Below are 21,872 nucleotides of genomic sequence, written 5' to 3' on the forward strand. Positions count from 1 at the left end.
GAAGCACTCAATAGATGCCGTTATTTTTATTATTTTATTATAATCATCAAACCAGATGAATTATACCCTCATATAAATAAATTTATTTATTTATTGTGGCAATATATATATAACATAAAATTTACCATTTTAACCATTTTTAAGTGTACCAGTCAGTGGCATTACATATACTCAGATTTTTATGCAACCATCACCACCATCCATCTCCAGAGCTCTTTATATTGTAAACTGAAACTCTGTACCCATTAAACATTAACTCACCTTTCTCCCCTCCCCTCAGCCCCTGGAAACCACCAGTCTACTTTCCATCTGGAGGAATTTGATGATTCTAGGTATCTCATATGAGTGGAATCATATGGCATTTGTCTTTTTGTGACTGGCTTATTTTACTTGGCATAATGTCCCCAAGTATCATCCATGTTGTAGCATGTGTCAGAATTCCCTTTCTTTTTAAGGCTGACTAGTATTGCATTGTATGGATACACCACATGTTGTGTATCCATTCTTCCACTGATGGACACTTGGGCTTTTTCCACCTTTTTCTCTTATTTGTAAAAATCATGCTATAAACATGTACAAAATCTGTTCATGTTCTTTCAATTCTTTTTGGTGTCCTTTTACTTTTTATAATTGACCCACCTTGTCTATTAGTTCAGCCAATCTGACAAACGATCATTTATAGGTCTATTATTTTTCAATTGGCTGGAAAGGTAGATAGGAACTTAGGATGTAGTCTCCACACTGACCAACCCCTGAAAGGGCCCCTGGGTGAACCCCAGTCTGCTTGTGGCTCACGTGCATAGGAACTTTGATCCTGTCCCCAGCTTGTGACATTCTGAAGAAGGAGGGATGTGTTCAAGGAGTTGCATATGGGCTTTGGAGTAAGACCCATAGAACTTGGCACTGTGGCCATCTGAGGAAGCAATTGAACCTTTCAGCGCCTGTCAATACTGCTGCTATTTGCTCTCTTATGGGTGTTGTTGTGAAGATAAAATGAGATGATTCAAAGATGAAACTGCAGAGAAGGAAGTTCTCGGTAAGAGGGGTCATCACTGTGACTAGGTGTGTAGTGTCTCCCTGTTGCCCTGGACAAAAAAGGGTGAAGTGATGAAGCCCTCTGTCTCTAGTGTTTCTGTGAGTCCTCTTTCCACTCAGAATGTTAAATTTTTTTGAAAGCCATGTTTATTGATGTGCAATTTACATGCAGATAATTTACCGTGTTTAGTGCGCCCTTGAGACAATGTGGACAATCATGTGGCCATTGCCTTCATCAAGATAGAGAACATTTCCTCCATCATCCAGAGGTCCCTTCTGCCTTTGGAGCCAACCTCCTGCCTGCAAACTCTGGCAACCTTTGATGGATTTTCTGTCCCTATAATTTTGCCTCTTCCAGGATGTCATGTTAATGAGATAAGATAGTATTTAGCCTTTTGAGACTGGCTCCTGTCCCTCAGCACAAGGACTTTGATAACATCCCCATTCTTGAAGGTCAGTAGTGTGCTCCTTTGCAGGAAAGCAGCCCATTGTCTGGATATACCTGGGTTTCTTTATTCATTCACCCCTTGAGGGACATTTGGGTTGTTTCCAGGTTTTGGCAGCTGTGAATAGACTTACTATTAACATTTGTGCATAGGTTTTTGTTTGAAATTAAGTTTTCATTTGTCTGGGGTAACTACCCAGAAGCATACTTGCTGGGTATATACTTAACTTTCTCAGAAGCTGCCAAACTCTCCCCAGGGTGGCTGTATGAATTTCCATTCCCACCAGCAAAGGTAAGAGCAGGGTGTCTATGCATGGTTGTCAGCACTTACCAGTTTCTATTTATTTTTAAAGTCATTCTAATCAGTGTGTCCTGGTATCTTGGTGTGCTTTATGTATGTTTCTGAATGATGATGTTGTTCACCTCAGAGCTCTGATTAACTGCAGCAGAGGCTGTGGTGGGAACCAGAGTCCATATTACTACACCTTGTCTGCCCCCCTGCCACAACTCTTTGTCACCAGGTCTGAGTGTCGTGGCACGGTCACCAGGCTTCCCTCTGACCTGCCCCGTCAGAGGGTGGCTGCACACACTTTCTTGCTCCATTTCTTCCAGAATAGACCCTGACATCTTAGCTCCAAGGGCTGCTCTATCACATCTCATTTCCTGAGACTTTTACCTGACAGTGAATCACTCCACAGAAAGTCAGAGATGAAACAGTCAATGGAATGCTGGTTTAGCAGCTCAAATATCAGCAACCCAGCCGATTTCGTCAGGCTCCAGATGTTGTCCTCCAGCACAACAGCTGACAGCGGGTTGGCCTGGGTGCTTTGCTTCTGAAACTCAACAAAGCAGAGCTCCAACGATGTGGGGTGGGTGGGGTGGGAGTGAGGTGGGTAATGACACCCATCACTGGGAGGCTGCGTGGCCACGCCCAGTCCTGGTGGCCCGAGGTCTTAGGGCATACCTCCCTCTTGGGTCACTACAGACTTGTCATCTGGCTCCCTGCGTGCAGTGCATAGATAGGAAAGCACCGCCCCTGTGCCCCTCCCCACACATAGCCCACAGGCTCTCAGCCCTCTCGAGGGTTTCTCCAGCCCTTCTGCACTGCCTCACTGCCCTGAGTCTCCTCTGTGGTCGATGCATAAAGACCAGAGGATGGAACTGAGATTGTCAGAGCCATTTTACTGAGGAGAAACCTAGCCTCAGAGAGGGGAAGTAAGTTGGGTAAGGCACAACAGCCACGCTGGGACTGGTGCCCTGCCCTGTGACTCCCATTCTGGCTCCCCTCTGCCTGGGGGCTGTGGAGTGGGCAGGTTCCTGCATGCCTGCCTCCCTTGCTGCCTCATGTCGCAAAGCAGCGTGGTTTTGGCTGGCTTGCCTGGGCCTGCAGAGGAGCCATGACTAAAATGGGCTGTGTGCCGCTGCCCTGAGCCTGGCCACGCTGGGAAACAGCTCGCCAGCACACTGGGGACTCGTCTTTTCCCAGAGGCCCCTGGAGCCTTCTGCAGCCTCTAACCCTCTTGTCCTGCCAAGTTCCCTTCACCTCACCCCCAACATTCACCTCTCCAAGAGAACTTTCCAGGGTGGTAAGGCTGTCCTCAGCCTGTGTTACTCGGCCAAGCATGTCTCCCAGACCCTCTCTCTCACCCCTGGGCTGTAAGCTAGGCTTTGTCTGAGTCTGTCTCTGATGCACATTGCTGGGCACATGCTAGGGGGCAAGGGGTAGAGGAATCTGCTTTGTCCACCGACTGACAATGGGGTGCTCCATGGGTCACTTCTCTGCTCCAAGCCTCAGCACCATCTACAGATGGAGGCCAATAGCTTTGAGGTCACTGGACTCTAGGGAGATTAAGAGAGGCAGTGCCAGCGAATGCCTACACTGGGAAGGATGGTGAATGCCCAGTCCCTAGTCCTAATGATGACCTGTGTTGAGCACTGGTTCCATCCCAATACCTGTGAGGGGTCCTGTCACTGTCCCACTTTACAAATGAGGACACTGAGCCAGGGAGGGTTTCGTGACTCAGTCTAAGTCCACTGCATTCAAACCAGAGCAGCCTAGTTTCAGCGTCCGTGTTTGGGCCACCACACTGTGCATATTAGAGTAGAATCAGCACAAGTCTGGTCCTGGAGGTGGTATTTGTTTAACCTGTTGATTTCTGTGCCTCCAATTCTCAGAAAGGGGGAGGCCAGTGCGGTGGAGTCAGGCAACAGGGGTTGGATCCTGTCTTTACTTGAAATTTTGATATTTTGTTTACCATGGATTTTTTTTGCACTACATTTGATTTTTTTAAAATATTGCAATAAAATGTTATTTATCTTGGCTGCTGAGGTTTCTGGCACCCCTGAATCTTGTGACCGAGGACAGTGCCTCACTTGCCTCCCCTTAACCCCAGTCCTGCCCCAGACCCCAGTGACCCTACTCCCACCTTGTCCCTTTTTGCTCTGGGTAAGAACAAGGTGCTGGCAACTTTTATCAGACGGAAGAAGGCACTTTTGATATGAGGTGGATTAGAATTGTTTCTTCTTGTTGCTGCTTGTGCAGTCTTGAGAGGCTGCTTCCTGTTTCTGTCCCTTTACAAAGGAACCAAAGTTGGCCCTGGGGGATGGGCAACGGCACAGGACCCTGCGGAGGGTCACAGCTTGACATCTGAGTTAGACAGCTTCTCCATGGGGTTTCACAGACCCCCATTTGTGAGAAATTCTTGTTTTTAAAAAATCTCTGTCTGTGAAGGGAACATGATTCAAGCGTTTCACTTCAGGAAATGGAGGAAATCTGAGGTGGTGTGTGACATCCCCCACCTGTTTGTGCTCACCTGAGCCTCACTTTGGCTGCTCCCCTGCTTCTCCTGCAAGCAGTGTGCTAGCCAGCCCTAGGACACTTTTCACCGAGTGAACTGGCCAGGGGTTCCCATTGGTGTGGCCACAGGAGGACTTCAGTGTGAAAGAGATGCCTGCTAGCATGGCTCCAACACCGTCCCGTGGGTTTGGAAGTCCAAGCTGGACTTGGGGCTGGCTCTGTCGGTGGTGGGAGTGGTGGTTGGATTAAGACATAGTGACTTTGAGAGTCTGGTGGAAATCCAAGTAGAAATCTTGGGGTGAGAAAAAGAACTTGTTTAGAAGAGGGGTCTAGGCTATAGGGAGAGATCTGAGTGCCTTCAGCATATAGGATCTTTCATTCATCTATTCAGGAACACACCTTGCATCTATTCTGCGCCAACCTCTGAGAGAGGCAAGCAGCGGCCTTCTTCACAGAGCTTACATTTAGTGGAGATGTGGCTCTCAACAGTAGTTACAGCTGTGGGAGCAGCTGAGATGTCCAACAGGGAATCCGTGAGATGAAGACACTTGGCACTGCAGGGGCCCCTCAAGGAGACAGCAGCCCATTACAGAGCACATCACAACAAAAAGACAGAAACACACTTCAACAAGACCTGTAGTGAGGTACAGCAGAGATGCCACTGCTTTTTACCTATCGAATCAGCAGGACTTAAAAAATGGTAACTAAGGAAATATAAGCCCTGATTCACTCTGGAAGGAGGACTGTGCCTTGATGAAATGTTTTGGGAAATAGGTGTCAGAGCCTGAAAATTTTCCATTTAGGAATTTAAGAAGATATTACAATGTTATTTAATCATGAATGTATGGAAATGCTTGGACACAAGGCCTATCATTACACTACTGTTTCTAGTAATGAATAATTGGAAATCACTTAAATGCTTGTGAGCAAGGGACTAGTTAAATAAACAGTCAACATGGATCTATGGCCACCACAGAGCCATCCGAAGTGAAGATGTAGAGGATCTTTAATGACATGGAAAAATATTTGTGATACATTTTTATGACAAAAAGAAAGTTATGAACTAATTTATAAGATGAATGGATAGAGAAAAGGTATTTGTGATTTTTAAAGTCAATAAGGGACCAGTTTCTAGAATATAGTCTCTCAAGGCAACAAGAAAAAGACAAGCAAAGAAAAATAAGCAAAGGTTATGAATAGTCAGTTCACAGAAAAGGAACTCCAAACACCTAAAAGGCATATAAAGACATGCTTAGACTTGTTAGTAAGTTGTTAGTAAGAGAAATGCAACTTAAAATGACAATGAAGAACAAACAACTACAAATGTTGGCAAGGATGTGGAGAAAGGGGAACCCTCCTACACTGCTGGTAGGAATGTAAAATATTTCAACCATTGTGGAAAGCAGTATGGAGGTTCCTAAAAAAACTCAAAATAGAAATACCATTTGACCCAGGAATTCCACTCCTAGGAAATTACCCTAAGAGTGCAGGAGCCCAGTTTGAAAAAGATATATGCACCCCTATGTTTATCGCACCCCTATGTTTATCACTATTTACAATAGCCAAGAAATGGAAACAACCTAAGTGTCCATCAGTAGATGAATGAATAAAGAAGATGTGGTACATATACACAATGGAATATTATTCAGCCATAAGAAGAAAACAAATCCTACCATTTGCAGCAACATGGATGGAGCTAGAGGGTATTATGCTCAGTGAAATAAGCTAGGTTCAGAAAAACAAGTTTCAAATGATTTCACCCATCTGTGGAGTATAAGAACAAAGAAAAAACTGAAGGAACAAAACAGCAGCAGACTCACAGAACCCAAGAATGGACTAGCAGTTACCAAAGGGAAAGGGACTGGGGAGGATGGGTGGGAAGGGAGGGATAAGGGGGAAAAAGGGTCATTATGATTAGCACATATAATGTAGGGCAGGGGACATGGGGAAGACAGTATAACACAGAGAAGACAAGTAGTGACTCTATAGCATCTTACTACGCTGATGGACAGTGAATGTAATGGGGTATGTGGTGGGGAATAGGGGGATTATAGTAATGTTGTTCATGTAATTATATATTAATGATAGCAAAATGAAAAAAAATGACAATGAAGATCACTTTACATCAGTCAGATTGGCAACATTAGGAAGCCGGGTGATGCCAAGTGTCTATGAGATGGTAGAGAAGCCTGTTGGGGGAGTGTGCTCTGGTGTCAGCTTTCCGCAGTCATCTTATTTGGTACTTAGCTGAACTGAGCATGTATATGGCCTTAACTCAGCATTTGTGCTCCAGTGTTCATACCAGATCCAGTCACAGGCAGCACACGAGGGAACCCACATGCAATCAAGTGTAGTATGGGAAGTTGTGGCATCTAGCCATCTGTCAATCTAGCAAATATGTCAAGTAGGCACATGATGCTCACTTTGTAACATGGGGTGGGCAGCAGTTAGAGGAAATGGAAGTTGACAAGCACAGTGATACATGATTGGGTCTGAAGGCATAATGCTGAGTGAAAGATGAAGCTTTAGCAAAGAAACAAACGGTCATTTGGGGAACTTAAAATGCATACATTCAGAAGCCATACACCTATGCCATGTTTTATGATGGCCCACACTATCAAGCAGGTGGGGTGGGGGTGCTGAGTGGGGGAGACGGGAATGGGATCAGGGAATGGAGAGCCAAGGAATAAATGAATAAATTGACAAAGCCGGAGAAGAGCCTGATGCAGGTCAAGGAAGACTATGCTGAAGGTCAACCCAGAAAAGGAAACAAACAGAATCTCCACTCAGCCCCAGACAACCAACCAACAGAAGCAAATGTATAAATAAAAACTTTGCTTCAATGGTATTTGAGTGTGTTTTTGTTAAACAATATATTCCAAGATAAAAGCTGAGATATCAATTGTCATTTCTCTGGGCACGGGTAAGCTTGTGTCAAAGGCTAAAAAATAGCCAATGTAAAACCAAAGAATTACTGAAGTGGTAATTAGTGAATGTTTATTGTGCACACACCAAAAAAAGACAGTTCGCAAACTGAGAGCACTCAAACCAAAATATGAAGTAAGGCATAGGGGTATTTGGTCATATGATAACTTATATGGTGAGAAATCAGTGGCTTCTCTTCACAGTGACTGGTGATCATATTAGACTTCTCTTAAATCACAGGGAATGGGTCAGTGGTTACCTCATATCAACCTTGAGATACACGTTAGTTTTGTTTATGACTTTTAGAGGTGTAATCAAGAAATGACCCAGGTCCAGTTAGTCTTGCAAAATGAGCTAAATAAAGCTTTGCTTGTATGACTAAACTGGTTTTGTCTACTCAGGGAATTTTCAAGGCTGGTCTCTGTTTTTGATTTTAACACTTCATATTCTTCCTGATATTTTGCTCCTTCCCAATTTTTGACATTGAACTTACGTGGCTTTTGTGATTAGAAAATGATTTCTGAAAATGAAATCAGAGTAATAAGCCTGTGTGATAGATGAGCCAGGGGCTCATGGAGTTATGTACAGAAAAAGTTTCAGGGATGGAGGGTTATTTTGGCCACCTGATCCTTAGTAATGCCCATTCTTGCCTGTAAAGGGTGTGTGTCTGGGCTAAAAATAAAGCATGAAGTACTCAGCTACTGTAGCCCAGAGCAAAATGCCAGTGGCTCCTCCTCTGTGTGCCCCTCTGCCTGGTTATGTGCCATGATTGGTGATTGCTAGCTGCTGGCCCGATTCCAAGATGAACTCCTACATGGTGACATTGTGGCTGAGGGAGGGCTGTTTGCAGGAAGCCTAGACTTTCTGGTCCCTACATGAGATTCCTGCACTCCTGACAAACAGGGAACAAACCTTTGTTGTGCTGTGAGTCAGTCATGACTTACCTGAAGACTAGGACAGTTGTCATTCATTTGTATCAAGGACACGTAAAGGCACCTTCTTGAGATTCCCTTACAGGCAAATTGGTCTATTTTCATCACATAAATTCTTGTCCTTATGTCTCCTGACCTGAGGTCCCAGTTTGCACAATTGTTCTTATGTAAGCTAATAGGGGAGATCTTTTGAGTCAGCATGGAGGTTTAAAAGGTCATTTTAAGGACAAAATTCTCAAAAAGTATTGAGTGTGGACCAAAAAATAATATGTAGAATCTATATCCTTCAGCCTTTTGTGGTAGTAGGAACTTAAAATTGAAGATCTCGGATTACGTGACTCTAGAAATATGGGTAAAACATTTACACTCGTCTCTTCTATTTACTTAGCCTTTTCAAAGAGGAGCAGCATCAGGTAATAAAAAAACAGGCTTTAGTGTTCAAGGTTTGCATTTCAACTGGATGTCTAGCTGCCTGTATGCCTTTGGCCCTGTAAGTCAGTTTCCTTACTTGTATAGAAAAAATAAAAACACCCATCTCTCTCAAGGGAGTCTGTGTAAAGAGCCCAGCACAATGCCTGGCACATGTTAGACTGTCATATGAATTACATCTAAATTGGAATCTCTTTTTTTAAAAGTCTTCCTTATTTTAGTCAGTTTCAGATTCTTAGAGGAACGACCTTCAATAGGAACTGGCCTGAATGAGTAGGGTACCTTGTCCCACAACTAGCTTATCAGGAAGTGCTATGACAGGACTTCATTTCTGTTTTTTGTTCTGAATTCAGATCTGCTTTGCCAAGGCATGGAGGCAGAAGACATTTCACAGGCTGAAGACAGAGCTGAGTATCCAGGTTCCCAAAATGAAGACCAGCCCAACATAGCTCAGCCTGACTTCCCACATGGAGGGCAGTCCCCTAGCCCCACTGCTCTCTGGGAGAGGCTAGAAAGGAAGTTTTTGGAATACCAGCAGTTGGTTCACGGGAGCCAGGCTGAGCGTCAGAAGAGCCTGTTGAATCTTCTCCCACTGTTCTTGAAGGTTAGTATTCTTGTTTTTGAAACTAAGAAGACGAAACAGTGCTCTGGGGACACTTCTGGGACGACTGGAAGCTGGAGCAGGTGGTTTTAATATCACAAGTGGTCTCTGATTGGTTGCCTAGAGGGGAATGTTATGCTATTTAATGAAGATAGCAAGCAAGGTTCCTCTCCAGGATGAGAAGGGGCTAGGAAAAGATGGAGAGTTGGCTCTTGAGTAATATTGTATCTTTCGTTAAAAGAATTATATTGTTCAACCATAATTCCAGACTGGGAGCCAGAGAAGAAACTCAGTTCTTTGGGTGCGAGGAAAGAACGTATGTCCTGAGACCTGAGCTGCAGGGATAGCCAGTGACCTCAAACCCAGTAATGCCAGCACCAGGGCCTGGGAGAACCAGAACATCAAACTGTGCCCATAATGGAAACTGAGGTATAATCAGTAGAAAGTCCCAGAGCAGTACCCTACTTCCCTGGTCATATGCACATGAGAAAAACCCAGCCTGTCCCCTGGGCTGGCACTCTGGTTAGTGGCAACCGGTGAGGGTTTGGGTACAAGGGATTTGTTGTCTTGGAACAAAGCTTCTGCCAGTGAAGTCTGCCTTATAGTTGAATATACTGAAGTTTAGTTGCACAGTTGGGAACACATCTTTTTATGAAAATGTGGTTCTTGCTTGAGTATTGATTTTGGGTTTTTATTAAAAAACACATTCAAAGCACAGAACATATGAAATCCTTTTCACATTTGAAAGTAGAATTAGATCAGATGGAGGTTTTGGCAAGTTTTTACTGGGAAACCTTTTCTTAATGTTTCATCTAACTTACTAACCAGGAATATTTAAGGGTTTCCTATGATGAATTGGAATGTTCTTGGGATCAGATTTATAGGATGCATTGAATACTCAGGCATGTCTTCCTATAAAAAGCAACTTACTGCCCATCAATTCATTATTTTCCTCCATGTTTTGGACTTGTATACCCCATCCATCACATTTCACAGATTGGATAATTGGGAGACAGGGAATGTACTAGGAAAGGAGAACTAGGTCAGGAGAGACAGCTTAGGTTTCTCATTCCTAGCCTCTGCCCTGGCCACTCCAGCTTCTGAGAGATCACCCAGTTCTCAGATCAACTTTGTCTTATGGAAGGAGAAATGTAAGCAGCCTCCTGACCCCCACCGAAATTCACTGGGAATGTATAGGGGTTTGCTGTGGTGTTGTATCGTTATCACTGGACAGTCCTGGCTCTGATGAAAGGACTTTTCATCCAGGGCCAGGCCTTGGAACTGCTTTGCCTCTCTAGATTTTTGATTTGCAAGAACTCATTCATTTGTTGTACAAATATTTATTAAGCTCCTATACTCTGTTCTAGGGTCTGGGGTTATGAAAGGAGACAGATGGAGGTTTTACCCTTATGGGGAGTTCAGTCCAGAGCAGAGGATACTGATTGGCACCCAGTGTACATGTCTAAAAACCTGTTGCTTCCTTTAAGGTCTGACTAATAAAACTCTGTCAGAGCCAGAGCCCTCAGGCTTCTTAATTAAGACTTGATAGTGGAAAGGACCATGGGGAAGGTGGGAGGATTTTTTTTCTTGTTTTTTTTTTGAGCTAGTGGTACAGATAAAATCTGAGCTGTAGTTGAAGACTGAGAACATCCACTGGAATACAGGTCCTTATCTAAGAGGTCAAGCTTGTAACTACTCTGTTCTGAATCTTATAACCACAAAACAGTGTTCTTTAAGGCTGTCTATAAAGAATTCCCTTGGAAATATCAGGACTTAAAAAATCGTGCCATCTCCTGTAGAGTGTGGCTGCTGACATCAAAGCCTTACACATGTACTGGTTGTCATGGAAACCAGGCCCCACTGGGTTCCACACAGCGACTGAGCGCCTCTGACAGAGTTCACACCACTCTGGTGGGGCTCAACTCTCTACTCCAGACTCTTATCACTCTGGCCCCAAGGAAATCAAGATGATGTGGAATATTATTTGTTCTAAGACAATGTGCACAAGAAATTATGAATTGTCACCTTTGCTTAGAAAGAGCTGTATCCGTGGGGTGTGCAATCTTCTCTGACTGGCCCAGAGTCTTTATCAGTCAGACCCAGCATAGAAGGGGTGGCCTATGCAGTCAGGTGTCAGCTGAGGCTTGACAGCAGTGTGTGCCCTGCTTCCATGGCCATCACTTGCTTCAGGGACTGTAACCTGTCTCAACCTCATGAGTCTTGAGATTTGACAATAGGGATCGTCTTGTGTAACAGACTCTCCAAGAGCTGCTTCTTTGGCATCTTCTTCTCAAAGAACTTCTCTTTAGCCTCTTTAACTTTTTCTTATCTCACTCCTAACACTCATAGCACAGGACAGACCTACCCCTTATCCCTGTCATTGTTTTTACATGAAATTACAGCAACTGTTAGGGAAGTACAAAGGGGGCTTAGCTGGCTCTGTAGTAAATCCCAGTTGTTCTTCAACAATTGCAGGGTTGTTAAGAAATGAACTCACTCAACATTTTGGTTACTGTCTTGGTAATAAGGAAGAGCCTGATGGTGCCTCAGGGCCCCGGAATCCTGACAGGGAGCTGCCCTGAGGGGGTGAGTCAGAAGGGAGGCTACCGTCCAGAGCTGTGGGCTCTCCTCCTCTGCTGATCCTCTGTGTAGGTCGGAGAGGAGCTCTTATCCAGGATGAATGGTCCTTTCACTGGTGATAGCTAGTAATATTCACCAAGCTCTGACTAATAAAACCAGGCATTCTGTTTAGTGTTTACAAGCCCTCATAATAACCCTGTAAAGTGGGTGCTATTTTTATCCCAGCTTCATAAATGAAGGAAGAGAGGTGTAGAGATATTGCATAACTCAGCCAAGGCCACCCATCTGTTAGTAAGAAACAGAACTTAACCTAGGCAGCCAGCCTGTCTAGGCTGTGTTGTTAACCGCTGGGCCCCCTCTGGTAGGCTGGGGTTTGCAAAACAAAGCACTTCTGGTTTTTCTCTGTCCGTGATTCACTGGACAATGGCTCTGCCTGGCTAGTACCTACATTCCCCTTTGTGTACAAAACGAATGCCATCTCCTACACATGTGACTCCAGGATGTTGCAGACGAGGAGGAGGTTTTATTGCATCACACAGGAAGCAGCACAGAGCCAGTAACTTCTCAGTGTGCAGAGCAGCGTTTTCAGGAAGGATTCAATTGACTGTTCTTTTCCTGCAAAGAACCTTGGGCTATGGTCTTCCTAGAATCTTTCTTATTATAAGACCTCATCAAGAGAAGAAGGCATTCCTCTAGCAAGTGTGGGTAGGTCCTGCTGACCTTCAGTTGAGCTTGCTTTGGGGGAAAGGGAGCCACTCTAGGGCATCACATTGAATAGAGATACTTGGTAATAATAGACATGGGTAGAGATAGAGCTATGATGTGGTTGTTGAAGATTGTTCTTAGAATATGTACTTTGAAATAAAGTAGACAGTGAGATAGAGAATTTTCATAAATTGGTGTAAAATTTCTCATTGTCTGGGAGAGACAACCTGGGGGGTAGGAACACATAGAAAAACAAGGGAGATCTATGGATATGGCAAATTAGAGATGTCCACACTTCTCCCTTCAACAGGTGGCTTTGTGTCCCTTCCCCTTGGATCAGGGTGGGTTTGTGATAATGTGGCTAATGGGCTAATGGATAGGACACAGGTGACATTTCCAGGTTCAGGCCTCAAGATACTTCCAGCTTCTTCCTGTCACTTGGGATACTCACTCTTAGAAACTTGCTGTCAATTTATAAGGAAGTCCAAGCAGCCCTGAGTAAAAGCCTATGTGTAAAGGAACCAGCCCCTGACCTTGCACTTGCTGCTGACAACCAGTACCAACTTGCCAGCCATGCAAGCATGGCATCTTACAAGTGGATATCTTAGCCCCCGTGTGCTGCCTCAGCTGAACGAGCAAAGTTGTCCCAGTTGAACCTTGCCCAAATTGCAGATCCATCAGAAAAATAAATGATTGCTGTTATTTTGAGCCACTCAATTTGGGAGTGGTTTGTTACACAGCAATAGAAAACCAGAACAGAGTGTAACATGAGGAGGAATCCATTCATTTCCTAGTGTGGAGGGATTGGAATTAACACTAAATCAGTTGTACTTGGAAATGAGTGTGTGTCTGTGTGTGGTCAGTAACTCTATGTAAACCACTCATGGACCCAACTGACAATGGAAGAGGGAGAAATAATGTTAAATATAATAACAAGGATGACCAAGAATTATATTCAAGTGTGGGGTCCACAGGTGATGGTGAAGGGAAATACCCCTCCTTGTCTATCCCTGGCTTTACCTAATTTCAGAGCAGGGCCTGTAACATAGTTTATTCCCATTTTGGGAATATGACATTTTTGTTGCATCAGCAAAGTTTCGATGCATCACTTTTTAAAAAAATGTCTACAAAGGAGAGCATCAGCTGTGTCACACTAACAGGGGAAACTCATGTAAAATGTTTTGAGCCCATGAAGACCCAGTCACCAAACTCTGCGGTGGTGGTGAAATAGTAATATTGCAGTTGGACTTGAAAACCAACCAGGGTGCCTGTCATTCAAAAGCTGGGGTTTTCTCCCATCACCTCAAGAACTTTTGTTATTCCTTATTTTCCTTTGGAGACCAGAGCATCATTTTCTTTCTTCCATGCTTTCTTTCTTTCTTTCGTCCAGCCACAAAGCATGATGGTGCAGCTTAGATAATATGAGTAAATAAAATTTTTAAAAAATATTGAGCAATATTCTTCCAGCATGCAAGTCCCAGTTGGGGGAAAAAAATCAGGTCCTTTTGGAAGCTGCCTTAACTCTTTGGGGTCTCCATGGTACCATTCAGTAAATGATTGCCTCAGTGCATCAAACAGCACCCCAGTGGCCTGAAAGAGTTAATGTGGTCTCCATAAGTGCCCATCTTGGTCCCAGAAAGGAGGGTGAGCCTTGGGAGAATCTGGCTGAGCACACAATTACTGTTCAACTCACAGTGGCCCAATTTACTTTATTGTACAGTGCCTCCTGGAGTCCCACGGCTGGAAGAGGATCTAGATGCTTCTGAGTCAACTGCCTGCAAATTGGTCTTTGTGGGGTTTGCCAGTGCAGGGAGGAGGCACAGGAATTTGTTAGGAAGACATCATAACAGAGTTCTCTACCCTGGGGAGGGAAATAATTTTACCACAGAAATTCTCAGCCAAAAGAACTGACTTTTTCTTTCCAGGAATTAAAGTTTCAGGGTGATAGCTGATTTCCAGGTGGGAGGCATGACTTTTAGGCATGCGCAGGCTACTTAAGTGTGCATGAGATAATTCTGTTCTTTACACTGCTCCTGGACTCATTCTCTGGGCTTACCCTCTGTCTCAGCCTCAGTTTCTGTAAAGTGGAACTAGTAATAGTAATAATATTAATAATACTAATTTCAAAGGTTATTGCTGTGAAGGTTAGTGGAAGTCACCAAGTCAGGGCTGGGCCCAGTATTTGGCACCAGAACAGCATATGATACATTTGGCTAACATCCTGTGGATTGTGGGTATCATAATCTTGTGTTCACTTACCAAATAATTGTTGGAGGTCTGCTATGTACAATTGTGTTTAACATTCATCGAGCACTTTTGTGGTTTCAGCAAAATTCTGAACTATTGCTTTCTTATTTATAAAGGATAGGGGCAACTATGTCCATATAAAGGGCAGAGAATTAAAAAAATTACATTTCAGGTACAAATATTCCTCCCAGGACTCACCCAAAATAAATACCCAAGTTCTCACCATCTGTATAACAGGAATAAAATATTTCAGATAAACAAGTCCCTACGCATACATTCCAGGGCACGTTCCTCTGCCACCCTCTTCCAGTGGTAGCTCCCATCCTATTGAATCATCGTTCCCTGTGGGGATGATCTGGATATATTTTTATAATTGTAAGTGGTATTATTGTGCACTTGATATCATCTCTCAGGGTTTTTAGAATTATACCGTAATATGCTTTTGCAACTTGTTTGCTCCACTTAACATTCTATTTCTAGAGTTATCCATGTTGATGCAGGTAGCTCTATTTCTTCTTCAGTGTTATATAGTATCCCTATATAAAGATTATTATGTACAAATTATTCATTTGTTGTCCTTTTGATGAATAAGTGTTTCCATTTTTCAGAATCACAAATAATGCTGCATATATCTTTCTTGCCCATGCCTCCTTGTGGACACATGCCAGCATTTCTCTAGTGCATATACCTAGGAGAGGGATTGCTGGGTTGTAAGACAAGCACCCCTTTAAATTTTTACTTTTTTAAATTATTTTTTATTTTTTTATTTTGGTATCATTAATCTACAATTACAGAAAGGACATTATGTTTACTGGGTTCCCCCCTTCACCAAGTCCCCTCTACATACCCCTTCACAGTCACTGTCCATCTGCATAGTAAGATGCTGTAAAATCACTACTTGTCTTCTCTGTGTTGCACAGCCCTCCCCGTGTCCCCCACGTACTATACCTGCTAATCATAATGCTCTCTTTCTTTTTCCCCGTCCTTATCCCTCCCTTCCCACCCATCCTCCCCAGTCCCTTTCCCTTTGGTAACTATTAGTCCATTCTTGGGTTGTGTGATTTTGCTGCTGTTTTGTTCCTTCAGTTTCCCTTTGTTCTTATACTCCACATATGAGTGAAATCATTTGGTACTTGTCCTTCTCTGCCTGGCTTATTTCACTGAGCATAATACCCTCTAGCTCCAGCACCCCTTTAAATTTATTGCATTGCATTAAATACCTCTTCAAAGAGGATCTTCCAAGTTATACTCTACAAGGAGAGAAAGATGATTTTTGTGTTTCTTCACCTTTTCCCACATTTGGTATTGTAAGACTTCATTTTTATCAACCTGAAAAGTGTATAATATCTTATTGTGGTTTTAATTTGCATTTTCATGATTATTAGTGATTTACTATTCATTTTATCTCTTGTAAGTTACTTGTTTCATTTGCCTGTTTTAAAAAACAATCAGGTTTTCTTTTTCTTATTAATTTTTAGGACCAGATTACAAATATTGTCTCCCAATCTGTGGCTTTCCTCCTCCTTTTGTATACAGTGTCTTTTAATATAGAGATTTTTAAAAGTTATTACCTTTTAATAAACATAGTATTTATAGCCATGGACCCATGTTGAAAATGATTTCCCTTCAGAGTTTTGGAGCTTTTCTCACCTTTTCTAGAAGGAGGATCTCAGCTTAAAAAAATGCAATCAGATCTTTGGGCAGGAATATAATTTAATGAGGCTGGTGAGAGGGAGCGGTGGATGGCAGTCCAACAAAATTGCATTTCATAGAGGTCACTTATTGCCAAGAATGTGCACACAGTAGCCTACCCTCCTGGTGGGAACCTGGGATGGAGAATCACTGGGAACTCTAGTCCTGGGCCAAGAATAATCACCGTACTGTAATTGTTGGTCTAGAGACCACTATCTTCATCCTGGCACTAGTAAGCTTGGCTTGTGATGATACAGTAGAACAAAGGAAAAAGACTCAGATGAGAAGCAGACCTATGAATAGGATTACTACAGAAACCAGGAGGAAATTCTGAAAAGGGTCTGGCAGCCCAAGCAGAATTTTACATCATGACTTCTATTAAATACTATACTGAACAATAAGGGGGGAAAGCTCAAAGAAAAAGGTGACCAGATAGGGTAGAAATAGAGAACGGACAGGAAGGAAGAATTCTAAGGAAATTTAAAAAGAAATAGGTGATTAAAAAGGACAACAACAACTTGGACTGGGAAGGAATTTCCTAAGCCTGAAACTAAAGCCAGACAACAAAAAAATTGATTGAGAAATTTTATTTCATACAAATTTCAGATTTCTATATAGCAAAACCAAACAATAAAAATTAAAATGACACAAATTCAAAAAAATCATGAAAATAATATGGACCAAAGGCTAACATATTTTATATATAAAGGATTTTTAAAAATAAATAAAACATAATGAAAAACCCAATAGACTAATAGGCAGAGTAAAAACAGGCAATTCAAGAAGCATGAAAAGCATTCATCTGCTCTATAATCAAAAGATTGCAACTGAGAGGAGATATTTTTTCTTCTATAAGGTTTCCCATTTAAGATAAAAAACATGATAGTGTTGGCATGGGTGTAGAGAAACTAGCCCACTTCCATGGAGCCCCTGGAGGCTAACCTGGTAAACTTTTTCTGGAGAGTGAGTTAGTAATATGTACCTGTACCAATGCACTAAAAAAACAAAACAAAAATAAAAACAAACAAATCAGAAAAGCATACTCTTTTAACTTGCAATCCCACATTTTAGATTATCTGGTGGAAGTAATTTCATGACTAAAACTAAGATATCTGTTCAAGACTGAGAAGCATGTAAGAGGAGAGTTAGTGAGACATAGCAATTGATAGGGTAAGGGAGGTGAGGAGAAGGAGGAGCTCAGAAAACACACTTGGAATTTTCCACTAGGGTGACTGGGTGCTTGGTAGGACCATTCTCTAAATGAAATGTGGGGAAGGCAATGGATTCGGTTCTGTGTGGTTGATGGTTCAGGAGCACAGATGCAGGGTGAGAAGCTCAGGGGCCAGCTGGATGTGGGTTTGGAGGTCAGTGGGAAATAGCACTAGGGTAGGGATCAGGTGGAAGTTGTGAGGGCAGGTGATTTGGTGGCTTTTGGGATGAACCTGGGAAAGCCCACTGAGCCTTTGGTTTGGGCCGGCAGGGAGAGAGGCAAGGTGATTCTCATGCCTTGCTTTGTGGCTTTGACATCTCTGAGAGTCCTGTTTGTTGACTTCAGGCCTGGGAACACTCCATGGGGATCATCTGCTTTCCCAGTCTCCAGACGCTGGCAGAAGATGTTTCCAACCACTTTGCCCAAGAAATACAGAAGGCACTTGTGGGAAAGCCTGCAGGTAAGAGAAGAGAAGTCCCGGAGAACACTTTATGGAGAGCAAAGCAGCTCTGCAGACTCCTACCAGGCCTCCTGCCAAGTCCCCCTCTGTTTTCTAGTGGAGTTAGAATAGTACCTTCTAAAAAGCATGATAAGCTGGTTCTGCCACTGAGCACCTTGAGAATGAAGGGAAAAGCTATCAGAGGAGGGAATGGGGCCTTGGGGAAACTGCTTCTCTTAGGAGGGACAGATAGACAGACAGACACACACACACACACACACACACACACACAGGACTAGGTATCGGGGAGGAAGTACTGAGATAAAAGGTGCACCTGTGTGTTCAATGAATAGCTTGATCCAGAAAAGATACAGAGGCTTGTTTTCTGCTGCAAGGTCTTCTGACTTGTACTCTTCTGCTCAAGTTGCTCGCAGCCCTGCAGGCTTGGCAGAATTTCATGGTGGCTATGGGGCTGAGGGTGTGAGGGGATTCCAGGAAGAAGGACTAGCTTGGGCATGGGGCAGACTGCAGGAAGCCCTGCCATCAAAGGGGCTTTGTGATAGGGAAGTGGGGTGAAGACTTCAACTGTGGGAAGTTCAGCTGCTGAGGAGATTGTTCTTATTTGGCAACAGGGAGCCACTGATGGTTGTTGACAGGGATGGTGACACAATAAAGGTCACCCTCCAAGGAGATTAAGTTGAATGGTTGGTATAGATTCAGGTGGTGCTGTGGCGAGGGCAGGAGGCAGAAGTCCCCTCAAGACACTAGGCACATCTCATGGGGAGAGGAGCCGAGTGGAAGGGCAGCTGGGTGGGCAGGTCACTGCATTGCCCTGCTGGTGACACTTTCTCCTCTTCATGTGTCGTTGCCAGAGCAAGCGAGAATGGCAGCTGGACAGCTGATGCAGTGGAAGGGGGATGAGGATCAGGACGGTTATCTGCTCCTGAAGTCAGTGTATGTCCTCACGGAGACAGACTCGGTAAGTCCCAGCATAGGGCAGTGGCATTTCTCAAGAGTGTATTCTTCCCATGAAACTGACTAATTATTTCTCCTCCCCTACTTCCTTTCTGATATAGAACATGATTTTCATAGTCAAATTCATATTTGAATGTTGCCTTTACAGGTGACCAGCTATGTAACCCTGGGCAGTTTTGTGACTCTTATATTGCTAATTTTAGAGTTGGAGATAACACCACAGTTCTAGGGTTAGTGAGGGGTTAACAATGGCTGATGTGTATGGACTACCTGCTGTGTGTCAGGGCAGGCAGGTTGCATCCTGTGCATTGTGTCAGTCAACCTCGCCAAACCCTGTGAGTCAGATCACGGCGGCACCACATCAGTGCTGAGAAGTAAGGCTCACCCATCTTACGTTGCAACCTATCTGGCTCCAGAGCCCATAAACTCAGACTGAAGGGGTCTCTCCTAGGCGCCTGTCCCATCCTGCTCAGAGATGATGCTCGAAGGGGCTGGCTCCCCTTTCTTCCCTTCCCACTAGTGTCCCATTCTGGTTGCACTCATGTCCTCCCACCAAGAAGCTGGGGACCTGGTGCTTTCCCCCCTGAGTGGTTTGCTGATGGCCAGTGTCCTCTCAGGCAGAAGCAGTCCCTGGCAGCTCTGGCCATCAGTAGAAATGTCCAGAGGCCCTGTGCAGGGCAGGTCCAGATGCTCACTTGTCTAGCAGTAGCAGCATTGTCTGCCAGGTGTGGCACTCAACACCAGGCATGGCACCAGGGAGCCAGACCCGGGTGGCAGCTGCCCTCAGGCTACTGGTGAACACCAACCTCGGACAGGCATTTGGAGACCGTGCATGGACAGGGAGAGAAGCACAGCCTGCAGTTGAAAACTGGAGTGGGGACCACAGGACTTTTCCAAGTAAACTGCCTGAACCACCCTCAGGCACAGAACCTTCTGCCTCTGAGGAAGGATTGTTTCAGGCTGAGTAGTAAAAAATTCTTGTTTATAGTAAAAAAAGGCCTTGTTTTCCACTGTGAGCAGCCTGCCCCCAAAGCAGGCCTCTAGCTTTCAGTGGGGCCAGTGCAGCATGGAGGACAGGAGAGCTGCCTGGAGGGGGTGTCACAGCAGAGCCAGGTGTCAAAGGCAGGGGCAGATGTTAGCCTGCAATGGAAGCTTCTAGGGGGAAGGGTAGAACCAGCAGCCTGCCTTATGTTCCTGGTTCTGGCCCCGACTGTACATTCTTCCTTTCTCTTTTTTCTAGTTTAGCCATCATATCTGTTAGAGTGGTCAAACTGGGTGGACAACATACTTTAGATGAATGCCACACATGCTCATGTGGGTGCACACACACCGGGTTGCCCACACACCAAGGGCATCTGGCAGGAACCCAGGCAGAGACGGGGAAGCAGGGCCCTGGGAGGCTCCGCACTCAGGCTGGCCCCTCCCTGCCCACTTCCTGTCTTCTCCCCTCTGTCTGGCACCCTGGTTATTGGTTTTCACCTATGGGGTCATTTTGGTCTTGGTGACGGCTTAGATCTGGATGGGAGGATGGGAAGGGCCCAGTCAGGTCCTTAATTAGTTTTGTGCACTTGTTATTGACCATCCCTCATGACTGAGTTTCTAGTTCCCTAATCAGGAGGCAGAAACCAAAATCAGGAAAACCCTTGTTTTCTGCTCTGTACCGGTCCCTCTTTCCCTGGCCCCCTCCCTCCCTTTCTCTTTTCCCTCCTTCTTATCATCTGTCTTATTTTGGATGTAATGTTTACTGAGCCCATAGTAGACCCTTTATATAAACTTAATCTTCACAGCCACCTGGGTGGGTCTGGTGATTGTTTCCATTCTTCCTTGCGAATGTGTTGCCGCGAGAGAGGGAGGGATTCACCCACGTTCCCTCTACATGGCCGACCATGCTGGTCTTGGTCTGGGCCTGGGGATGGGTCTATGTCTAGGGCTGGGTCTGGGGATGGGTCTGGATCTGGGTCTGATTCTGGGTGTAGGGCTAGATCTTGGCCTGGGGCTAGTTCTGGGCCTGGGGCTGGAGCTGTGACTGGGACTGGGGCTGGTTCAGGGTCTGGGGCTGGGGCTGGTTCTGGAGCTTGGTCTGGGCCTGGGGCTGGAGCTGGGGCTGTGCTCTGCAGGCTCTGTGGCCTGTGGTCATGTCTGCTTTTCCCCTGCAGGAGACGCTGGGCAGAATTGCTGAGTCCGGGCTTCCAGTGCTGCTCCTGCAGTGCCTCTACCTCTTCTTTGTCTTTCCTCTGGAAAAGCATGAGCTTTTTGAGAGTGACGTTCAAGTTCAGAGGATGTTTGTGCAGGTGAGCAAGAGGAAGGGCCCAGACGCTTGGGCCAAAACTTGTCACCTCTAGGAGCTGCTCTCATCTTTCTGGGCCTATTTCTAAAGCTCTTCTGTTCTCCTGGGAGCCAACTCAGCCCTCTGCCCCCACACTCTGCAAATGCTGTGAATCCTGTGCACTTGGAAATGGGTTTCTTCTCTCTCTGACTCATTGTGTCCCTGTGTCCATATTCCTCTGCTCTCTACCTGAAAGTTCAGCTCATCCTCCTTCACTCGATCCCACCAGCTCCTTCTTCTCCAGGGTGGTGGGCCCAGGTCCTGCTTGCTCTCCCTGGCAGTGAGAGACTCCTGTGTCTGACCCCGACCCCTGAGAATAAGCATTCTGACCTGCCTTGTAGAACTGTTGCAAACGTTTTCTAAGTACTTGTTCTGCATGCACATGGTGCCACGGCCCCTGTTACCTCCATGGTCCCTCTCACCCATCCCAGGGGTGTGTTGCATTGCCACCTGATTCTATACAAACTAAAGTATGGTGAGTAAACATGAGTACAGGTTCATGGGGGAGTGGGTGGGAGCTGAGATTGAAACCCT

General features: G+C 44.7%; 1 protein-coding gene across 8 annotated transcripts in view; it reads left to right on the top strand.

The window, feature by feature from the left end:
• Positions 1-21,872, top strand: part of WDFY4 (WDFY family member 4) — a 314,583-nt gene that overhangs the window by 16,694 nt on the left and 276,017 nt on the right. For 6 of the 8 annotated variants that reach the window (XM_057505763.1, XM_036916603.2, XM_036916599.2 and 3 more), the window contains exons 2-5: positions 8,917-9,167; positions 17,944-18,058; positions 18,910-19,016; positions 21,169-21,303. In XM_057505763.1, coding sequence (XP_057361746.1) covers positions 8,917-9,167; positions 17,944-18,058; positions 18,910-19,016; positions 21,169-21,303 — 608 coding nt within the window. Of the gene's footprint in view, positions 1-8,916; positions 9,168-17,943; positions 18,059-18,909; positions 19,017-21,168; positions 21,304-21,872 lie in introns of those variants that run through there. The other 2 variants (XM_036916602.2, XM_036916604.2) reach the window with 2 other exon arrangements.

This window comes from Manis pentadactyla, chromosome 8, assembly GCF_030020395.1.
Source record: "Manis pentadactyla isolate mManPen7 chromosome 8, mManPen7.hap1, whole genome shotgun sequence".
NCBI lineage: Eukaryota > Metazoa > Chordata > Mammalia > Pholidota > Manidae > Manis > Manis pentadactyla.